The sequence below is a fragment of the Hemiscyllium ocellatum genome, chromosome 32 (genome assembly GCF_020745735.1).
Source record: "Hemiscyllium ocellatum isolate sHemOce1 chromosome 32, sHemOce1.pat.X.cur, whole genome shotgun sequence".
NCBI classification, from domain to species: Eukaryota; Metazoa; Chordata; class Chondrichthyes; order Orectolobiformes; family Hemiscylliidae; genus Hemiscyllium; species Hemiscyllium ocellatum.
The window spans coordinates 22,782,576-22,804,802 of record NC_083432.1 but is presented as its reverse complement, the minus strand read 5'-3'; the positions used below and the strand labels follow the sequence as shown (position 1 = coordinate 22,804,802).

Below are 22,227 nucleotides of genomic sequence, written 5' to 3'. Positions count from 1 at the left end.
CTCTGCTTTGTATTTATAAAGCAAGCAGGGGGAAAAAAAAACTCACAAGGCTTTAGGAGATCTTGTGACGCAGTTGGTAGCAGCCCTGCCTCTGAGTCGGAGGCACAGTTCTGAGTTCCAGCCCAGGACCTGATAACTATAGAATATTGATGTACATAATGCAGCCACATGGGTTAATTATTGATCTGCAAATCTTTTCAACAAACTTATGGCAGACAGAAAGAGTGAGAGAGTTTCCTTATAATACAGTGGCACACCTCAAACTATATATAGTCATAGAGATGTACAGCACGGAGACAGACCCTTTGGTAGTCTTTCGCTTCTACCTCGTGACCTTTCCCAGAATAAAAACAATCAACAGAGACATATGTAAGCATTTTGTTTCTTTTGTCTCTCTAGATGTGTGAAGCCAAAAATAAGCTGCACAGCTGTAATACATTCTCACAGCACAGTGGAGGCAAGTGCTCTACTGATTGCTTTTTTTTAAACTCATTTATGTAATGTGGACATTGCTGGCTGGGCCAGCATTTTTTGCCCATTCCTAATTTCCCTTGAGGAGGTGGTAGTGAGTGGTCTTCTTGAAATACTGCAGTCTACATGGTGTATCAACAGCGCAGTGAGGGAGGGTTTTCCAGAGTTTGGACCCATTGACAGTAAAGGATTGGTGATACAATATTAATTGAGGACAGTGAGTGGAATGGAGGGCAACTTGCAGGTGGTGGTGTTCCGACTGCTTCTACTGCCTTGTCATTCTGGAATGTAAAGGATGCAGGTTTGGAATGTGTCATCGAAGGTGCCTTGGTGAGACATTGCAACGTAGCTTGTAGATGATAAATACTACTAAGACTCTATATCGATGGTGGAGGAATGGAGTGTTGAAGATTTTAGTCTTGTGTCAATCAGCAGGCTGCTTTGACCTGGATGCTGTCAAACCACTTGATATAGGCAAGAGGAAAATATTCCATAAAAATCTTGAATTGTGCTTTGAGGGGTCAGGAAACGAGCTTGCTACATAATTCTCAGCCCCTGACCTTTTCACTTAATCACAGTATTTACACATATCTTCTAACCAACCTGTTCAGCAATGTTACCTCTGGGATAGTTGGGATGTGAACCCAGGCTTCCTGATCAAGAGATCAGGACACTACCACTGAACCACAAAAACATAGAGTATTGTTTATGTAGGTGATTCAGCTCAGTATCTGGTAATTAGTAGTCCCCGTAAAATGTTAATCATAGAGAATTCTATATTAATGTCATTAAATGTCAATGAACAATGGTTGGATTCTCACTTGTTAGAGATCATCATTTTCTAGTACAGGTGTGGCACATATGTTACTTGTAACTTAGCCTGCTGGACACACTTTCCTCATTCCTGAAGAAGGGCTCATGCCCGAAACGCCGATTCTCCTGCTCCTTGGATGCTGCCTGACCTGCTGCGCTTTTCCAGCGACACAGTTTCAACTCTGATCTCCAGCATCTGCAGTCCTCACTTTCTCCTGTAACTTATTCAACCCAAGCCTAAATATTATCCAGGTCTTGGTGTGTTTGGACATGGACTGCTCAGTATCTGAAGAGTTGTGAATGTTGCTCATTGTATAATTATCAGCTAACATCCCCACTTTGGACATTATGATGGAGGGGAAGATCATTATCAAAACAGTGGAAGCTAACCAGACAAACTATTTAAAAAAATGTCCTCTACATTTATTGGAAAAATGCAGTGAAAATGAAAATAGTGAGGTTTTATAAATGAGAATTCATATGCACCTTTGCTGTGAAATTAAGTTTTCCACAATCAAGTAGTTAAAGTAAATAATCACAGGAATTACTGGAAATGCTCAGAGGTCTGGCAGCATGTGTGTAGAGAAATGAGAGTTAATGTTTGGGGTGCAGTGACCCTTCCTCAGAATTCTGTTGCCCTGAGGAAGGGTTACTGGAACCGAAACATTAACTGATTTCTCTCCACAGATGCTGCCAGATCTGCTGAGCTTTTCCAGCAATTTCTACTGTTATATCTGGTTTACCTCATCTGCAGTTCTTTAGGCATTTATTTAGTTAAATTAAATGTTATTTTCAATGTTAAATGTTATTTACATTTAGCTTGAGTAATATATGGTGAAATTGAGTTGGTAATGGTAAAAATTATGGTTACAGTGAGATAATAATTTTGTAATAGCAAGTTTTAACAGTAAATTTCACGTATTCGATAAAGTGACTTTGATTTAACAACTGCTACTATACTGCAAGGTGATTAATTGAAGTAACTAAATGCAGCTAATTCTGCCTCAATCACAATAAGTAGCTCAACATGATGTCACTGTGGTGTAACCAATTAATCATGGAGCGACACATTGAATCAGAGGTGATGCTACATTCTCAGCATTCCTGGCCTCAACCAATTGTTTCTAATGTAATTCTCACCTTGACCCCTTCTTGCAGGCGAACTGGAATAGGTGCTTTCACCTAATTTAATTGGGCCAGTAACAAGACAGTGATTAATTGCTAAGGCAACTGTCACCGTTGATGAGTTACATCCCTCTGTTCATTATGGGCTAAAGCTATTAACATCGCGGTCACTTCAAGGGAGTAATAATTTTATTACAGCATGAGTGTTGCTTCCATTATTGCAATACAAGAGATTTGTGATATCAATCATATTAAAGAAGAATGGAGTTCTTGGCATTTACTGCATACAGTTTTATGGTTATAGTAGAATCATCATCGTGTACACTCAAATTATCCACTGCCCTATTAATCTGTCAGAATTCCCACAGGAGAAAGCTTTATAACTGATCTATGTACAGATCTGATGAAGAATGCTCTTTTTTCAAAAAATTGTTATATCTACGCAAAGAACAGTACTGCACTAAATGATCTAGAGCATATTCTGCTGATTTGATTGTCTGTTATAACTTATTGTTTACTAAAAGGAGACCCCTCCACTATGACAGATAATGAAAGCTCTGCTAGATGTAATTTCTCCAGGTAGGTGCCTCCAAATTGGCTGTGAAACGCTGCAAGAAGATTCTCTGCTCTTCTAACAAAAAAGTGTTCAAATTACAAGCAGGAAAGTGGTCTAATTTCATGTTGATCAATAATATTTATCCCATCTCCTGTAACTCAGAATAGTTTCACTGAGGCTGCAGAAATAAGACTAATCTTGTTTTTTTTTCATGAGGTGACGAGGGCCAGGATTTAATGTGAAGGTCACCCCTGTTTTAGGTATCCCTGATACCTAAATGCAACTGAGACAACAAGCAGACACCTAATTCCAGGTTTTGGAAAAATACTGATTTGAGTAAGTCGCTAAGAGACCAATATGTCACCAGTTGTCTGCATGATTTCTTCTCTGTCAATAGGGAATAATTTCCACTGAGACTGGAAACTACAACTTTATAAGGGACTATACTGGGCACATGATTTAATGAGTTGTGATTTTTCTTGTGATGTTTCAACATTTTTTCCACTTCTCACATTGGGGTGTTATTTCTGTTGACTTTTCATTGCATTGCATTGAATCCCTATAGAGTGGAAACAGGCCATTTGGCCCATCGAGTCCACACTGACCCTCGGAAGAGCATCTCACCCAGAACTATTTCTCTACCCTATCCCTGTAACCCTGCATTTCCCATGGTGAATCCACCTAGCCTACTCATCCCTGGACACAACAGGGTAATTTAACATGGCTACTTCACCTAACCTGCACATGTTTGGATTATGGGAGGAAACCGCAGTACCCAAAAGAAACCCACACAGACACAGGGAGAATGTGCAAATTACACATAGACAGCTGCCCAAGGGTGCAATCGAACCTGGGTCTCTGACGCTATGAGGCAGCACTGCTAACCACTGATGTCCAGTAGAAATGAACTTATATTTATTCAATCATTAAAAGTGTGTTTATATTTACAAATGGTTATATCCCGCCTAATGGAGGTTATTTTACTTGCTTAGTTGTGAGCTCAGATCTCTGCTGCTCAATCAGGGAGAAATACAAGTCAAAGCGAAACTCTTCTCCACAGGGATTACAGGGAAATGTGAGCAGCACCTGTACAGACAGGTCTTATGTACCTCCTAGAAAACCATTTACATATTGGTAGAGTCTTACAAGCAAATAGTCTGTATCAGTGTTGATTGGCAGGAAGAAACAAAACTGCATGGAGATGCAGAATAAATCATACTTTTGAGTCTGCTACTGCTTTTGGATGTAAATATTAGTGACCGCAAATATTAACCAATATATATAATTCTTAAAATAAATAAGCTCTATGCCAGATAAACACAGACACTGAAGTTCACAAGTTCAACATTCTTACATCTACAAGAAGCTGGGACATTATGTACAAAAGTATCATACATCATCAATTTGCACTGAAATATCAAATTTATATCCTTTTGAATTCTGGATAAAAATTGATAGCCCACTGACTTCACCAGTTGATAGGACTAGGCTTTGGATTTTTAAAAGATCGATAAATATGTCTGTACCTTGTTTTCATGTTTTTGCTTACAGTTAGAGCTGCTTTTATTGTTATTAACACCTGCTCTAGACCAAAGCTTTGTCCTTCAGTTTAACCATCAACATTCCCTTTTTCTTGTTCCAAGGTATCTTTTATCACAAACCTTCCCATGATGTTTTTTGTGTTTTTTTTTTCTTTCCAAGGTCTTTCCTCTCTCTACAATTGCTTCCTCCAACCCTGTTCCCTTCTTTGTCAACAGTATAAAACCATCATATTTATACTTCTTCAGTTCCAAAGAAGAGTCATGTTAGACTCCAAATGGTACTTCTGATTGTGTCTCCATGGAGACTGTCAGGCCTGTTGAGTTTCTCCAGGACTTTTATTTCAGATTTTCCTTGTATCTCAGACAGCCATACTGAAATTGTGCTTAGAAATGTATCACAGTAAGAGGTTCATATGTCCATTTTCACATACTTTGAATCAATATACATGCAAAACCAAATTAGGCCATCTATTATTTTCCATTCTCCTCCATATTGCTATATTCATTGATTATCCTGTAAAATACATCTTTAATATTGAGAAGATTATGCAATATGAAGTTCTTTCATATTAAGTACTAACTTTGTGAGAAAACACTGTTCAATTAGTCCATCTTATTTTCTTATAAGATTCTATGGGACTCGACTCACTGAAGTTTAGAAGAATGAGTGGTGTCTCATTGAAACATTTAGGATTCTTAAGGCTGCTTGACAGATCAAATGCTGAGAATATATTTCCCCTCATGGGTGTATCTAGGATCAGAGGGCATAGTCTCAGAATAATGAGGCACCAATTTAAAATGTCCGGGAGGAGGAATTTCTCCTCAGAAGGTTGTGGTGAGTCTTTGGAGTTTCATGCCAGAGAACTGTGAGGGGAGAATCTTTGTGTATAGTTAAGATGGAGATAGATAGATCCCTGATCAAGAATAATGCGGAAAAGGCGGGAAAGTGGACATGAAGAATGTTGCATCTTATTGAGTGGTGGTGCAGGGTTGTGGCGTCAAATGGCCTGCTCTTGTTCTTATTTCTTATGGTCTTAAGCTCCTTCTGAGAAACTGAATTCAAATTTCAGGATCAGGATCCTTATCTGGATTATAGGCAGCACAACACCTCAGAGGTTAGCACTGCTGCCTCACAGCACCAGGGAAAGAGGTTAGATTCCACCTTTGTTTGACTGTCTATGTGGAGTTTGCACATTCTCCCCGTGTCTGAGTTTCCGCTGAGTGGTCTGGTTTCCTCCCACAGTCCAAAGATGTGTAGGTTAGGTGGATTGGCCATGCTAAATTGGCCCACAGTATCCAGGGAAGTGTAGGCGGATTAGCCATGAGAAATGCAGAGTTACGGGGATACGATAGGAGGATGGGATGCTGTTCGGTGGATTGGTGTGGATTTGATTTGCCTAATGGCCTGGTTCCACACTGTAAGGAGTCCATGATTGCATGGAGATACCACCAAAGGGGCAGAGAGAAACTGGCACAAACCCTACCAACTGGGTCCCTTAATCAGAAAGTTGAAAGTAATGCCAATGGGCATTAAAAGTTAATGTAATATCTTATTGTAATAAACGTCTCACTCCAACATGTTTTAACCTAAAAATAGACACAGAAAGTGATGGAGGAATTCAATAGCTCTAGCAGCATCTGGGAAGAGAGAAACAGAGTTTGTGTTTCAAGTTCCTCGGCTCTTCTTTAAAACTGGTCCACCAAGCTCTCCTTTATTTTGTTTGTATTTAAAGTTTTCACCTTAAACTAAGATCACTGTATTTGAATCAAATATGAATGATGGCTGTTTTTTTCAAAAGAAGCTTTTAATTTTATATTAGTCTCCAATGTAGTACAATAGTCCTGTCTATCTGCAGATGCAATGTGACATCTAAAGAAATGAACCTCTTTATATCACAAAAAAAACCCCAAAGAACTGCAGATGCGGGAAATCAAAAATTGCTGGAAAAACACAACAGGTCTGGCAGCACCTGTGGAGAGAAAGCAGCGTTAACATTTCAGATACAGTGACCCTTTATCTATGGCCTGCTGTATTTTTGCAGCAATTACTATTGTGTTGTGTTGGCAACATTCCATTGAATCTCTCAGCATCTAAAAAAAAGTCAACAAGTGTGGCACTGGAAAAGCACAGCTGGTCATGCAGCTTCTGAGGAGCAGGACAGTCGACATTTTGAGTATAAGCTCTTCATCAGGAGACTATGCTCGAAACATTGACTCTCCTGCTCCTCAGATGCTGCCTGACCGGTTGTGCTTTTCCAGTGCCACACTTTTTGACTCTGATCTCCAGCATCTGCAGTCCTCACTTCTTCCCCTCCAGTGATGCTGCCATTCAATAGGACTACCACTAACTGGCCTGTGGTGGGAAAGACTTCTCCACCCCTGATGTCCTTGATCTTGTGGAAGATGGCTGCCACCCTGTTAAGTACATGAGTGGCACCTAATACAATGGGCCTTCCCTAGAAGAGGCATTGCAGGGCTCAGTCTGATGACCTCCTCACCCTGCATTAGATTTCACCCTGTACATTGAGAAGTAATTTGTGGTGCAGTATTCTTACGTCTGGGTCAGGGGGCCTGGGTTGAGGTCCGACCTACTCTTGAGGTGTATGGTAACATCTCTGAGCAGGTTTATTCGGAAAATATCTAAAAAATAATTTATTGGCTCTTGAGGCATTTTGAGGTGTTCTGGGAATGTCAAAAAAGCTATATAATGTAAACTTGATTATCTTTTTCCCTTGTCTGCTTTTCCTGCTTTATGATGCGTCAATAATTTGGTGTTGTAGGTAGATTTTATGAATCCTGAATCACCACAGGATTTCTGATGTACAGTTAAGGCATCTGACCTCAGTGAGGGGAATTGGGCAATCCACCCGAGTTTCACAATTGATCTGAATCTGATGAGCTGTAGCATTTGTGGTTCAGTAACACTTAAAAATAAACTCAAAGACTTATTTTTGATCATATTGTGATGCCTATTCAATAAACTTAGGTTTTCATATCTGTTTCTCCAGTGTTATATGTTTATCATTGATGTAGGTGAAGGTTTATAGCTGTTCATTTTTTGAACAGCATAAAAATCACTTATTAACAGTCATTGTTATATCACACTTCAAGTGACTGAAATTTTATGAGGTGAATAAGATCATCATGTCATGGTTCTATGGCGACTACACTTCTTTTACAGCTGTCATTGGTGGCCAAATAAAATGTCGTGGATCTGAAAGATTGATTGTTACAGACTTTGATCAGACATATTGCTTCATTATTTGATTAGACACACCTAGGTTAATATTTTATTGATTGATGATGCTTGTCATTAGTAAGTATGATAGATTAATGTGGTCCAGCACCGCTGATCGTGGTAGTGATGATAAAGCATGAGTTGAAGGGGAGATTTCTGATGAATGTCCTGAGTTATACAGCTTGAAAAAGAAACCTTAATTATTTTCAGCGTCACAGTTCCCTCTATTTTAACCGTTAAATAAGGATGGTAATGCTGACAAGCATTGTTGTTCCCTTATTGGCTGAAGGAGACATAATGATTATGTTTGGAGTGCACCTTTCCATGACATTGCTACCTTCTCCTGCGTCACATCATGACCCAGACAAGAAGTAGTTCAACTCATCCAATAGAGAAAGGAAGGTCCAAATTCTAGTCAGTGCTGAATGCTTGCAGTCTCAGAACTAATAAATATTACGTCTATCCATTTGCAAACATGCCTGTGTGCTGAAACTCAAAGTGGGAAGCAGGTCATTGTCTCATTCCACCATGGCAAGAAGGGCTACTATTTGGTATTTAATTAATTCAACAACATCAACCACAAGTTAGGTGCTCGACAGGACCAATCTAACCAACTGAGCTCAAGGTGAGTTAATAACTTTCACCTCAGCTATTGGTGAGGTTGGAACTATCCAGAGGGAAGCTTCATAGCCCTCATGATCTCCAATTACAAATCAGAAATCTCTAAAGTTTCGATAGTTGCGAGTTTCCTCAAGAAGGTAGTCACACTGATGTTATCTGTCATGAGATGACAGGTGGGTGGCCTAGGTACGTGCAATTACTCCACCAGTAAGTACCTTCTTAGGATTTGATAGCGTTTCTTCAAAAAATTACAGATACTATTTATTCAGAAAGAGTTGCCTTATGAAACGTTCTCATATACGGTGTATAGTGCATTTTACTAATACTACCAGCTAACATTGAATATGTTTACACAAATTTGGCTGTCTGGGTATTCTTCTGAGAAACAAAAATGGTGGGAAAAAATTGGCTCAAACTGGTTTCCATCTTTTGACTGACAAGTAAAGTTCATTAAGAATTTGTCTTCTCAGGTTTTCCTCTTTTTGAGTAACTGAGCAAATAGTGGAAGTGAACACGTACACACAACAGAGACGTACCAGTTTACATACACAGTGTGGAAGAGAGCATTTCTCAGTGCAAACAATGGCATTATGTATAATAGTTAAAATACTTGTGCTGTTATTGGTACTCACATCCTTTCCAGACCTCCAAGACTCCCTTATTGTTATTACATGCACAGCAGGTGACAGCTCCATTGACCACAACCTTATCCTCATCTTCATGCATTAGTTAATTTCTTGAAGAGATACTAAATGTGCATTTACATCTCTCTCTCTTTCACCCCCAGCCCCAATTTTTATCTTAAAATAAGTAAACTAGAAGACTGTAGTTAATAATGTAATAGAATATTGTATTTCTTTTGGTCAAAGACATTAACTGACTGCTAAAGTGGCTTAGTGGCAAATATACTCACAAACCAATGTTATTCATGAAGGGTAAAAATTAACAGCATGAGGAAGAATGTTTCAATTCGACAAAGAGAAAGGAAAATGAACACTAAGTTAATGAGCTCGCCTACTTTGACATCTTCCCTTTACTATAAGTTTTCAATCACTGTTATCCAGATGCTATGATAAATAATGTAATATTAATTCTGCCTGACCTATAAAACTATGCTATGAAGGTAACAGGCACATCAGGGACAGGGAGAAGCAGAGATTATTAAACAAGACATGTTGAGTGGAAGTTGTTTCGACATGTGGGCATTTTACATAATATCTACAATTTACCAGTGTCCTCAGTTAATGGAGGAGGCAATTATTTAATTATTCATCCATTTTACTATTAATGTAATGTACTTTGTCTACCTGCAAAATTATTTAGAAGCTTTGATATCAAATCATTAAGTAAGATTTTAGATGATTATTAGGTAATGATTGGTCAAATATCTTGCTATTTTTGTCACCCGGACTATTTCATAGACTATAAACTATTTTCGACATGAGTCTGAAGCTCTTCTCACCATGAATATTTATCACCAATGGGACAGAAACAGACACCAACTGTTGAAGTGTCCCATGAAAGTTGATATTCCACATTAACTTTTGTGAATATTTTTGTGGTGGATTTTTTTTTAGACATTATTACTGCCACTTGTAGAGCTGCACAATGCTGTAATAACAGGCACAGAACACTTTTAACAACCGTTACTAAACTGTTATCACCAAGACCTTTAGTGTGCGAGTCAATCTGCTAATCATTCCAAATCCACATGTTGTTAAAAAAAAATACATTTCCCCACCCCCTCTGCTTCATCCAGATGGAAAGTAGGGAGTGTCACTGTGGTAATTATAATCAGGACACACCTTCTGCACCAGTCTATAGTCTGTGCTGTAAAATGAAATGTAGATACATATAACTTTAAAGGGTTTGGAACAGATCCAGGACACATGGCTTTGTGTCTGTTCCTGGTAACAAGTCTTGGACGGGTCATAATTACACAGTGCAGTCTTTTTCGCTCTGTCAATTTTTTCATATTCGACACGGCAGTTAAATATTTTTGAATCTTTGGCGTCAATTATTGTTTGTTGAGCCAGGTCAAATTCGACTGCTTTTGTGGGTGGCACAAGGCTGACTGAAATATTTCCCTGGCCGGTGGAATTGTGACGGAAGTACACACTGAACGTACCATTTCCATGGTCTACGATTTTTCCAGTGATGAGGAGGTTTAATTTCACGGTTTTGATGTTTGAATAAAAGTCGCCCCATCCAAACATTTTCTTAAATTTCCCCGTTTTAACAATTGGACGTCTCTTGACTCGAGACTGGGGGTCTTCATGTTGATCCGATATATTTCCCAACCAATCCCAAAGATCCTGTTTGGAGTAAGAGACTGGTGAGGAGTATGGAAATCCCAGAAGAGTCGAATTCCCTGTACTTGGCAGAGTCTGCATCATCCACTGGCTTAGGGGCGATATCTTGTTGCTTTTTATTAAGACATGCTTGTGTGTGTTTTTAGTTCCTCTAAATTTCACATCTTCAGTGTGATTTGATGTACTTCCTTGTGCAAATGCAACCTGTAGAAACAGATACCAAATGTCATGTTAAAAACAGATGCACAGTAACTTGTTTCTATATTGCTTTGTGTAGACCACACATATTTATTTTGAAAACCTACTGCAACATTTACAGAACTCATATTAAAAGATATCATTAATTATCTGGCAACTCCCCAAAACCTGTTCTAACATCTACAAGGCAGAGGTCAGGAGTGCAATGGCATACTTCCCACTTGGCTGAGTGCAGCTCCAACAACACTCAACAATGTCCACAGCCCATCCATCATCTGAAACAATCACTGCATCTACCATCAGTATACAGCGGCAGCAGTGTACACCAACCATAATGTACAGTGGATGATGCAGACCAAGGCTCCTTTGACAGTATCATTTAAACCTGAAATCTTTTTCGCTTGGAAGTATAAGGGTAACAGGTGAGGGGAACCCCACAATCAGCAGGTTTCCCTTTGAGTCAAACATTATTATGATCTGGAAGTATATCACCATTTCATCAGCACCACCACAGGGTCAATATCTTAAAACTCCTCTCATACATTTCCTTTAATTTTACCGATTGCAACTAAACCTCTGAGGTCTGCATGCAATGGTGACTTCTGCACTGGATATTAATGCCTCTAAACAATGTGCCCAGACTATCCAAACAACCGTGCAGCTGAGGGAATGGTGCTCCCCTCCCAAGACCGTTGCACATAAACTATGGGACTACATTTCACCGTTACCTCCTCGGGGGAATGAGGAATACGCAGGAAGTGATGGTGTTGCCAGTGATACTCACTTCCCACGCATAAGCATGCCTTCAAAACCAGAAAAAGGTTTTGCTAAATGGTTCCTCTGGATCATCTTGAAATGTAAACTCTGTCCCAATTCTAACTGGCCATATAAACCATTGCCTTTATACAACAGTGATGTTGTATGCACTTGACCAAAACAGTTGAAATGAAAGAAGCTGAAGATAATCTATGGATTTGGAGGGGCCAGAATGACGTTGGGAATTGTGTATGTGTGTGTGTGTATATATATATATATATATCTAAAAAACTTACCTGGAAACTAAATTGTTGAGTCTGAGGGGCGTGTCCTCAGCTCTCAGAGGTCACGTGGTCCTCTGATGCGCGCGCAGAGGATGATCACGTGATGCTCCGAGACGCGGGCGCGGTCACGCGGTCTCCCTGTTTCGTGCTCCGGGAGGTCACGTGATCGGCCGTTTCACGTCCCGGAAGTGGGCGAGACTGCCGTTTCGCGCTCGAAAGGAGGCCGCATGGTGGTACTTTGTCTCCGAAAAGGGAAGGTCACGTGAGGTCGGACAGCCGGAAAAGCGAGGAGGCGGGGAATGGAGTCGGAGCAACAGCCAATTAGAAGGCAATTTCACTTGAGTGATGGTATGATGTTTTCTATGGTATAAAAGACTGTGTCAGAGACTGATGTACGTCTTTTGTTCTTTCTGAACTGACTGACTGAGTAGTTTGTCAGGGACAGAAAGGTTTAGACCCAGAGCTCTGTATACTTTATCCACTTTCTGCTACAGTGTAAGATTAGATAATTTTTCTTATTGCTTTATTTAAAGAGCACGCAGGACTTGGCTCACACACACAAAAAAAATAAGTTTGGAGATTGAGCCGAAAGTCCGTCAGAATCAGCTAAGCATTCCTTGGTTCATGGAGCTATTTTCTATTCTTACTACACTTAATTGTTGGTTATGATTTTATTCCCATGTGGCTTTGTTTAGATTGAAATATATCTAGAGTTCCATCAAACACTGAACAGGTACTGCACCTTTTCATCAAAAGCAAATAACACATTACTTTAATTAAATAAAAAAATGGTTATGTGATTGCCAACAGTTATCACTGTATTTGGGACATCTAATTCTAGAATGAGGAATGTGTTAGTGGGGAGAATAGGACTGGACAGCAAAGTTTCCTCTGCTGTGTAACAGTTCTTCATTCAAGAGTCAATTCAGCGAAAGGTTTTCCTTGAGTGCTGCCAGTTATAAGCTTTCCTCAGAGGCTCATTATAATATAAACTGAAGCCTTCAACATACTGCAGCTTAGAACTGAGTTTCCAAGTTAGGCATCCGCCAAAGCCCTGTGTGGGCTTTCTGTTTACTAGTGGAAAAGGGAGATTGAACTGAAGTCAACCACAACGCCTTATTTTCACTATGGACATCCAGTCCCTGTACACCTCCATCCCCCATCACGAAGGACTCAAAGCCCTCCGCTTCTTCCTTTCCCGCCGCACCAACCAGTACCCTTCCACTGACACCCTCCTTCGACTGACTGAACTGGTCCTCACCCTGAATAACTTCTCTTTTCAATCCTCCCACTTCCTCCAAACTAAACGAGTTGCCATGGGCACCCGCATGGGCCCCAGCTATGCCTGCCTTTTCGTAGGATATGTGGAACAGTCCATCTTCCGCAACTACACTGGCACCACCCCCCACCTTTTCCTCCGCTACATCGATGACTGTATCGGCGCTGCCTCGTGCTCCCACGAGGAGGTTGAACAGTTCATCAACTTTACTAACACCTTCCATCCCGACCTCAAATTCACCTGGACTGTCTCAGACTCCTCCCTCCCCTTCCTAGACCTTTCCATTTCTATCTCGGGCGACCGACTCAACACAGACATCTATTATAAACCGACTGACTCCCACAGCTACCTGGACTACACCTCCTCCCACCCTGCCCCCTGTAAAAACGCCATCCCATATTCCCAATTCCTTCGTCTCCGCCGCATCTGCTCCCAGGAGGACCAATTCCAACACCGCACAGCCCAGATGGCCTCCTTCTTCAAGGACCGCAGATTCCCCCCAGACGTGATCGACGATGCCCTCCACCGCATCTCCTCCACTTCCCGCTCCTCCGCCCTTGAGCCCCGCTCCTCCAACCGCCACCAAGACAGAACCCCACTGGTTCTCACCTACCACCCCACCAACCATACAACGTATCATCCGCCGCCATTTCCGCCACCTCCAAACGGACCCCACCACCAAGGATATATTTCCCTCCCCTCCCCTAACAGCGTTCCGCAAGGACCACTCCCTTCGTGACTCCCTCGTCAGATCCACACCCCCCACCAACCCAACCTCCACCCCCGGCACCTTCCCCTGCAACCGCAGGAAATGTAAAACTTGCGCCCACACCTCCACACTCACTTCCCTCCAAGGCCCCAAGGGATCCTTCCATATCCGCCACAAGTTCACCTGTACCTCCACACACATCATCTATTGCATCCGCTGCACCCGATGTGGCCTCCTCTATATTGGTGAGACAGGCCGCTTACTTGCGGAACGCTTCAGAGAACACCTCCGGGCCGCCCGAACCAACCAACCCAATCACCCCGTGGCTCAACACTTTAACTCTCCCTCCCACTCCACCGAGGACATGCAGGTCCTTGGACTCCTCCACCGGCAGAACACAACAACACGACGGCTGGAGGAGGAGCGCCTCATCTTCCGCCTGGGAACCCTCCAACTACAAAGTATGAATTCAGATTTCTCCAGTTTCCTCATTTCCCCTCCCCCCACCTTGTCTCAGTCGGTTCCCTCAACTCAGCACCGCCCTCCTAACCTGCAATCCTCTTCCTGACCTCTCCGCCCCCACCCCACTCCGGCCTATCACCTTCACCTTGACCTCCTTCCACCTATCCCACCTCCATCGCCCCTCCCCCTAGTCCCTCCTCCCTACCTTTTATCTTAGCCTGCTTGGCTCTCTCTCTTATTCCTGATGAAGGGCTTATGCTCGAAACGTCGAATTCTCTATTCCTGAGATGCTGCCTGGCCTGCTGTGCTTTGACCAGCAACACATTTGCAGCTCAATCACTGTCAGGTTGGTTCTTATATATTCCTCAATCTCTAACTCTGCAGCGCCACACTTTTCAACTCTGACTCTCCAGCATCTACAGTCCTTACTTTCTCTCAGCATTTGATGAAACCCTAACGATGAGTGACCCACATGTCTTTTCCAGTTCTCAGTTTACAGCTTTGAGAAACAAGAAAACAAAAATGACTGAGAAATGTATAGTGCTTAGTTTTAGATAGTTTTGGCATATTTGTCTAAATTTATTTGACAGTAAATCTCAGAATGATGCAGTGTAAAGTAATCCATTGATGATAGTCAACTTTTCTAGCCTCTCCATGTTTCTGAGTTTCTTCACCGTGGTACCATTCTCGTGAATCTCTTCAGGACTGTGGCATCCTGTAATTTGTTTTTACTATTATTGCTGGCCCATCCCTAATTTACCCAGTGGGCAGTTAAGAGTCAACACATTGCTATGGGCCTGGAATCACATGCAGGCCAGACCGGGTAAAGATGGCAGTTTCCTTCCCTAAAAAGCATTAGTGAACCAGATGGATTTTTCCAACAATTGACATCACCGGACTAAAAATTCTCACAACTTTTATTGAATTCAAATTACACCATCAGCTGTGGTGGGATTTGAAGCCAGGAACATTACCTAGGTCTGTTATGTTAATGGTCTAGGGATAATACCATTAGACCATTGCCTACCTTTAGCAAGGTACCCTGAATCAGATTGATTCAGAGCATTGCAAAAGGTTTAGCATGAATTCCTTGCTTTTGTAGGTTATGCCTCTACTTGAAAGGTTATTTGGCTTAAACAGTCTTCTCAACTTGTCCTGTCACATTTAAAGATTTGTGCACATATGCCCACAGGTCTCTCTGGTCCGACACCCTTTTTAAATGTGAGCAATTTAATTTATATTGGCTCTCACTGTTACACTGACATGAAGTGCTGACACACTTCTGCATTAAATTTCATCCCTCTATTTTCTTCTGAGAGCTGTTAGTGCCCTCCTTGCTGTTTACCACATTTCCAAGTGTCAGGTCTTATGTGAATTTTGTAATTATGGCAAATCTAGGCAGGTTTGCATTCCAAATACTGACCTACATGTGATTCTACTGTTTAGATCTCTCTAGTCTGAAAAATAACAACTTATCACCAAAACTCTCTGCTTTGTCTCCCACAACCATTTATGAGCCTCTTTCAACCAGGGAACTAAATATTTTCCTTTCTCTGAAGGTTTGCATGAGATTTCTCTGGGGCTGCTTTTTAATTTTTTAGAGCTACACCTTGGTTTTCAAGAGTGCCTTTTTTAGGTCTCACTGACATTTTTGTCAGGCAAGGCAGCCATGTTGTAGCAATACCTTCTGTATTTATGTTGAGATATGGGGAATTTGGACTCATATACAAGCAAAATTAAAATAATTAATCAAAACCCTACGTGATTATCAGCCTGCCATTAAATGTACAGCTAGAACACCACAAGAAAACATTGATTTTCTAGACACCACCATACTTAGATTGGCAAAAGACCACATCAGGAATAAATACGGGAGAGTTTTTTTTCCAAACTAACTGACACAATGTTCTACACACAGAAATTATCATCCTAAACAGATCTGAGATCACATTTAATGTATTTCATTGCTTATACAAAAGGATGGTTTATTTTGACTAGGCAATTGCTAGCCTTTCTACAGCAACTTGGATCTCAGTTTCAGGTTTAAATTGAACAATTGACACATCATTCATTAGCTGAAAATGTGTTGCTGGAAAAGCGCAGCAGGTCAGGCAGCATCAAGGAATAGGAGATTCAACGTTTTGGGCATAAGCCCTTCTTCAGGAATCATTCATTACAATAGCATTCACCGCAATTGTTCCTATATGTTAGCTCCTGAACATATGCATTCTTAAGGTAGAAAATCCATTTCACAGAAACATAGAAAATAGGAGCTAGGGGAGGTTTTTGGGTCCATTCCATCTGCTCTGCCATTGAACATGATGAATGCTGATTCTTTATTTCAATACTATACTCTTACTCTCTCTTAATACACTTAGATTCAGTTACAAGTCCTTTGTTACCTCACTAATTTCAAATTTTACTGGCTTCCAGTCAGCAGAGTGTTCATTCATTGACAGGGCTAAAACTGTCTCTTCTTCTCTGTAGTGTTTCTCTCCTCCCTATTCAGTCTCCCTCTCTGTTCAACCTCTTTGTAGCTACCTCTGCGCTCTATCCCCTTTACAGCCTCTCTCTCCCTCAAAAGTTTGCAGACTTTCCCTCTCTCCCAATTTATAGCTACCATCTTCCTTCAAATATTTACCCACTCATTCTGCAACCTGCAAGTGGTTACATCAAGTAAAAGATAGCTGGCTGTTGTCCCTGGCCCTAGCAACCTCCTTATTGCCAACTTCCTTTCTGAACTATTGGCTGTACCTCCAACCACAGACTGTTTCTCCCTGGATCACCGGTGAGCCCATCAGCAATAAGCATGGGAGTGAACCAGCCTCTGATTAGAGGAACCACTCCTCATCAGATCTCTCCCTTCTACTCATGGGATGACTTAGCTCAGACTGGTCACCCTGGTCACTGATTTTCACCAGTGATTCAGGGACTTTGTGGACAAATTTGTTTGCTGCCCCTATGTGCTAGTTTTCAACTTGCTCACAAATGTTTTGCGTGGCATTTTATCAAGTTTATGTACACAACATCAGCAATATTGCCCTCACTATCCTCTCCATCACTTCAGTAAAGAACTCAATCGGGTTAGTAAAAACATGATTTTCCTTCAACAAAATCATTTATTTTCCCAAATGCAAATACATTTTTGACTCGGATTATTCTGAATTAAGATTGTTAGTTCCCAAAATTAGAGCTGGGGATCACAATGTGGATAACCTTGTGTCCCTTCAAGTTGATGCAGGGAGCATATAAACGTCATGCTGTGTGTTAAACATAATGACAGTGATAGTGGTTGCACATCTCAGCAGAAAGCTCAAGCTGGTGCAGGCTAGAATCATTCAAATCTAGCCTGTGCTATTTACTATACTGATACATTAACCTTCTGTGGTTCATATACAAGAACACTTAGATCCCTCTGCATTCTGCAGTCTCTCTCCATTCAGATAATGTCAAACTATTCTACCCTTCCTGTTTAAGTGGGAACCTCACTTCTTCCCACATTGTACTCGATCAACCAATTTTCTTTGTTCATGAAGTTAACCTATCCTTATCAATTTGCAGACTCATTGTTTCTTCTCTCAATTTGTTTTCCTACCTAAGTTAGTAGCAACTGGAAATTTGGCTACAATACAATTATCCATCTCATCCAAGTCATTAATATGGATTGAAAATAATCAAGGCCACAGCACACAGCACTGTCACACTCCACCAGCTACTATTTACTGTGTGGGTATTGGTTTAGCTCAGTTGGCTGGATCATTGGTTTATAGAGCAGTATGATACCACCAGCATATGTTCAATTCCCCTCACCAGTTTGACATTACCATGAAGGACTCTCTTTCCTTACCTGAGGTCTGGTGGCTCTCAGGTTAAATCACCACCAGTTACTTTTCTCTCTCTAATGAGAAGCCCCATGGTCTGGTAAGACTATGGTGACACCACAACATTTGCTGCATTAATAAACCGTTAATCCTGACTAAGTTTCCTTTTAGTCCCTCAATACTTTATCAATGTTAATACTTGATTTGATTTATTATTGTCACATATTCCAACGCACAACGAAAAGGGTAATTTTCTGTGCTCTACAAGCAAATCACACCATACAAAATAAGGTAGAAAACAACAATTAGAACTGGTAGGACAGCTTCAGACATTAAATGGTATCACAATATTATCACTGTGGAGCAGAGAACCTCACAAGCACTGACAGTGCCCAGCTATGTAAAATGATTTCTTTATCTGTCACACATTCAGAAAATGTACTGAAGGATTCAGTCATCGAAATCAAATAGCTACCCCCACAAAGAGATTCATATGTTAGAATATCTACAACTGAAGAAAACATTAATTGTTCAGAAAGAAAGTAAATAATTCAGATTCAGGTTTTTAGCAAGCTGATATTTATGTCAATAGTCATCTCATGGAATTCAAGATAAACACTGGGGCAAGTGCTATTATACTATCAGATGATAAACTATAGTTAAGAAAACACTGTTTATAGCTGACAATAGTGCAACAACACTGGGAGAAAGCTTCCCAATCCTTGAATGATGTGGGCCATGGAGAGAAGTTGGGAAATTGGGTGAGTGGCCCTTCTTGACATTGAAAGCATAAGGTCTCATTTTCCAAACAAGTGGTTGGACATCAAGACAAGATTCTTGCTGCTAGTGGTAAGATTGATTTTCATAGTTTATCATTCATTAACATCCTTATTATTAGCTAATCGTGCCTCATAATATTTACTTTCCCATTCTGCTACCTGCCAGTTAGAAACCGGAATGAGAATCCCCAAAGTGAAAGTCAGAGCTATTACCTGGTGACTCCACACCCCTACTTGCTCCTCTGGACATCTATCTGAGACACTTGACACCAACATCTCAGGGAACACATCACAGGCAGTGACTGCATGCATCGCACATTCATGAACCTTGGTATATGACATGTATCAGCCTCACTGCACCATCATGGTACATCAGTAATCCACTCACAGTAAGCTCCTGCACTTCAGAGTTGAAACTTGGAGCACAACAGCCCATTTCATTGAGGGCTGCTACAAAGACACTTTGGGCATAGGGACAGATGACCAAATTATGGATTGGAAAAGGCTGCTTACTTGGTTTCATATTGCTCATTCACTTTGAATAATCTTCAGGTTTCATGTACTACTGTTATTAACATTGAGTACAGTTCAAACTGCAATAAGCAAGGTTTATGAGTACAGTATATATGAACAAAGTGGAACCCAGGTTGGTGAGCAAATATCAAGCTTCAAGTCTGATATTACATACTGAGGTGAGACACAACCTAGTAGATTATTTAATGATCTTATCACACCAGGAATAATGCTTAGCAACAGTGACAGACATCATATTAGCAATGGTGAGTATTTCTGCCTATGGTGAGTACATGCAGGAAATCATTCTCAAATAACGGAACTGAGGAAGGAAACATTGTTTTCACCAATAATGTAATTGTTGAGTGCAAATCAAAACATCCAAATCATTCAATAAGGTGAAGTAAAGAGTCTACAGAATTCTGCACAGATCTGCAGTTAGATTGATAATAAAAACTAGCTTTCACAGATTGAAGGTGTGGGAGATTCACTCCTATGGAAACTTTTAACTGAGAAGAGATGACCGATGGTTAAGGTACTGCAAGGAAGAAATTGTTTTTTTTTTAAAAGCAGGGGATATCCTCATGAGGGAAATTTAAGAAGTTAAGAGTTTAAATGGATCCAGAGATTTCAGATATTCAGGAAGAGCAATAAAGTCAATGATCAAGTGGGTGGCACAGTGGTTAGCCTCACAGTGTCAGAGACCTGGGTTCAATTCCCACCTTTGGTGACTGACTGTGTGGAATTTGCACATTCGCCCTGTGTCTGTGTGGGTTTCTTCCCACAGTCCAAATACGTGCAGGTGAGGTGAATTGGCCATGCTAAATTGCCTGTAGTATTAGGTGAAGGGGTAAATGTAGGGGAATGGGTCTGGGTGGGTTGTGCTTCGGCGGGTCGGTGTGGACTTGTTGGGCTGAAGGGCCTGTTTCCACACTGTAAGTAATCTAACCTTCCATTCAGCAAACTGCCAACCTTTCAGGTCCATCTTTTGGCAAAACAATGAAACCTCTAGATTATCTGAATTTATAGGTCTCTCATATTTCATGGGCAAATGTAATTATATACACAAACATATACAAGGGATTCTGAGGAAGGGTCACTGGACTGGAAACGTTAACTCTGATTTCTCTCCACAGATGCTGCCAGACCTGCTGAGTTTTTCCAGCAACTTTTGGTTTTGTATGCAAGAGGTTCCTGGTTTACGAATGTCTGGCTTAGGAGTACTCAAAATGCAAATGCAATCGCAAACAGGAGTGTAAGTTGAAAGATTTGACATATGAATATTTCCTGTACTTACCAATGACTATGTTATATTGTTCTGCACGGTGTTCTGACCTGTGTATAAATTAACTTGTGAACAAACTCAGAGCAGACCCCGTTTCAGTACCTGAGGAACAACCTGAGAACTACCAGTACTAATAATGAAAAAGAGATGTTTATAGGTCTGAAAGTCTGTGAAAGATACAGTACTGAGTGCCATGAACATTACTCACCATGACAATGTCATGGGGAAGTGTGGGTAGGATTTAAACTAGATTGGTGGGGGGTGGGATACTCAACAGCAGGGAGGCAAATGTGAGGCTGGAAAGAGAGATACAGGAATCAGAAATAGTAAAGTGAAGAGACAGATCAGGATGGAACATAACAAAAAGCAAGGAATGGTTGTTGGATTACATTGCATCTATTTCAATGCAAGAGGGCTGACAGGTAAGGCTGATGAACTCAGGGCATGAACTGGGATATTATATCCATTACAGAAACATGGCTAAGGGAGGGACAGGACTGGCAGCTGAATGGTAAAAACAGTGACTGCAGATGCTGGAAACCAGATTCTGGATCAGTGGTGCTGGAAGAGCACAGCTGTTCAGGAAGCATCCAACAAGCAGTGAAATCGACGTTTCGGGCAAAAGCCCTTCATCAGGAATAAAGGCAGTGAGCTGGAAGCATGGAGAGATAAGCTAGAGTGGGGTGGGGTGGGGAGAGAGTAGCATAGAGTACAATGGGTGAGTGGGGGAGGAGAGGAAGGTGATAGGTCAGGGAGGAGGGGGTGGAGTGGAAAAGAAGATAGGCAGGTTGGACCAGTCCGGACAAGTCATGGGGACAGTGCTGAGCTGGAAGTTTGAAACTAGGATGAGGTGGGGGAAGGGGAAATGAGGAAGCTGTTGATGTCCACATTGATGCCCTGGGGTTGAAGTGTTCCGAGGCGGAAGATGAGGCGTTCCTCGTCCAGGCGTCAGGTGGTGGGGGAGCACCGGTGAAGGAGGCCCAGGACCTCCATGTCCTCAGCAGAGTGGGAGGGGGAGTTGAAATGTTGGGCCACGGGGTGGTGTGGTTGATTGGTGCGGGTGTCTCGGAGATGTTCTCTAAAGCGCTCTGCTAGGAGGCGCCCAGTCTCCCCAATGTAGAGGAGACCGCATCGGGAGCAACGGATACAATAAATGATATTAGTGGATGTGCAGGTAAAACTTTGATGGATGTGGAAGGCTCCTTTAGGGCCTTGGATAGAAGTGAGGGAGGAGGTGTGGGCACAGGTTTTACAGTTCCTGCAGTGGCAGGGGAAAGTGCCAGGATGGGAGGGTGGGTCGTAGGGGGGCATGGACCTGACCAGGTAGTCATGGAGGGAATGGTCTTTGTGGAAGGTGGGAAGGGGTGGGGAGGGAAATATATCCCTGGTGGTGGGGTCTTTTTGGAGGTGGCGGAAATGTCAGCGGATGATTTGGTTTATGCGAAGGTTGGTAGGATAGAAGGT

At 41.5% G+C, this 22,227-nt stretch overlaps 1 protein-coding gene across 1 annotated transcript in view; it reads right to left on the bottom strand.

The window, feature by feature from the left end:
• Positions 1-7,638: 7,638 nt before the first annotated feature.
• LOC132830801 (neurexophilin-1-like) overlaps positions 7,639-22,227 on the bottom strand; it is a 108,798-nt gene continuing 94,209 nt past the window's right edge. The window contains exon 2 of the mRNA XM_060848659.1: positions 7,639-10,881. Within this exon, the coding sequence (XP_060704642.1) occupies positions 10,117-10,881 (765 nt within the window). The 3' untranslated portion in view covers positions 7,639-10,116. The remainder of the gene's footprint in view (positions 10,882-22,227) is intronic.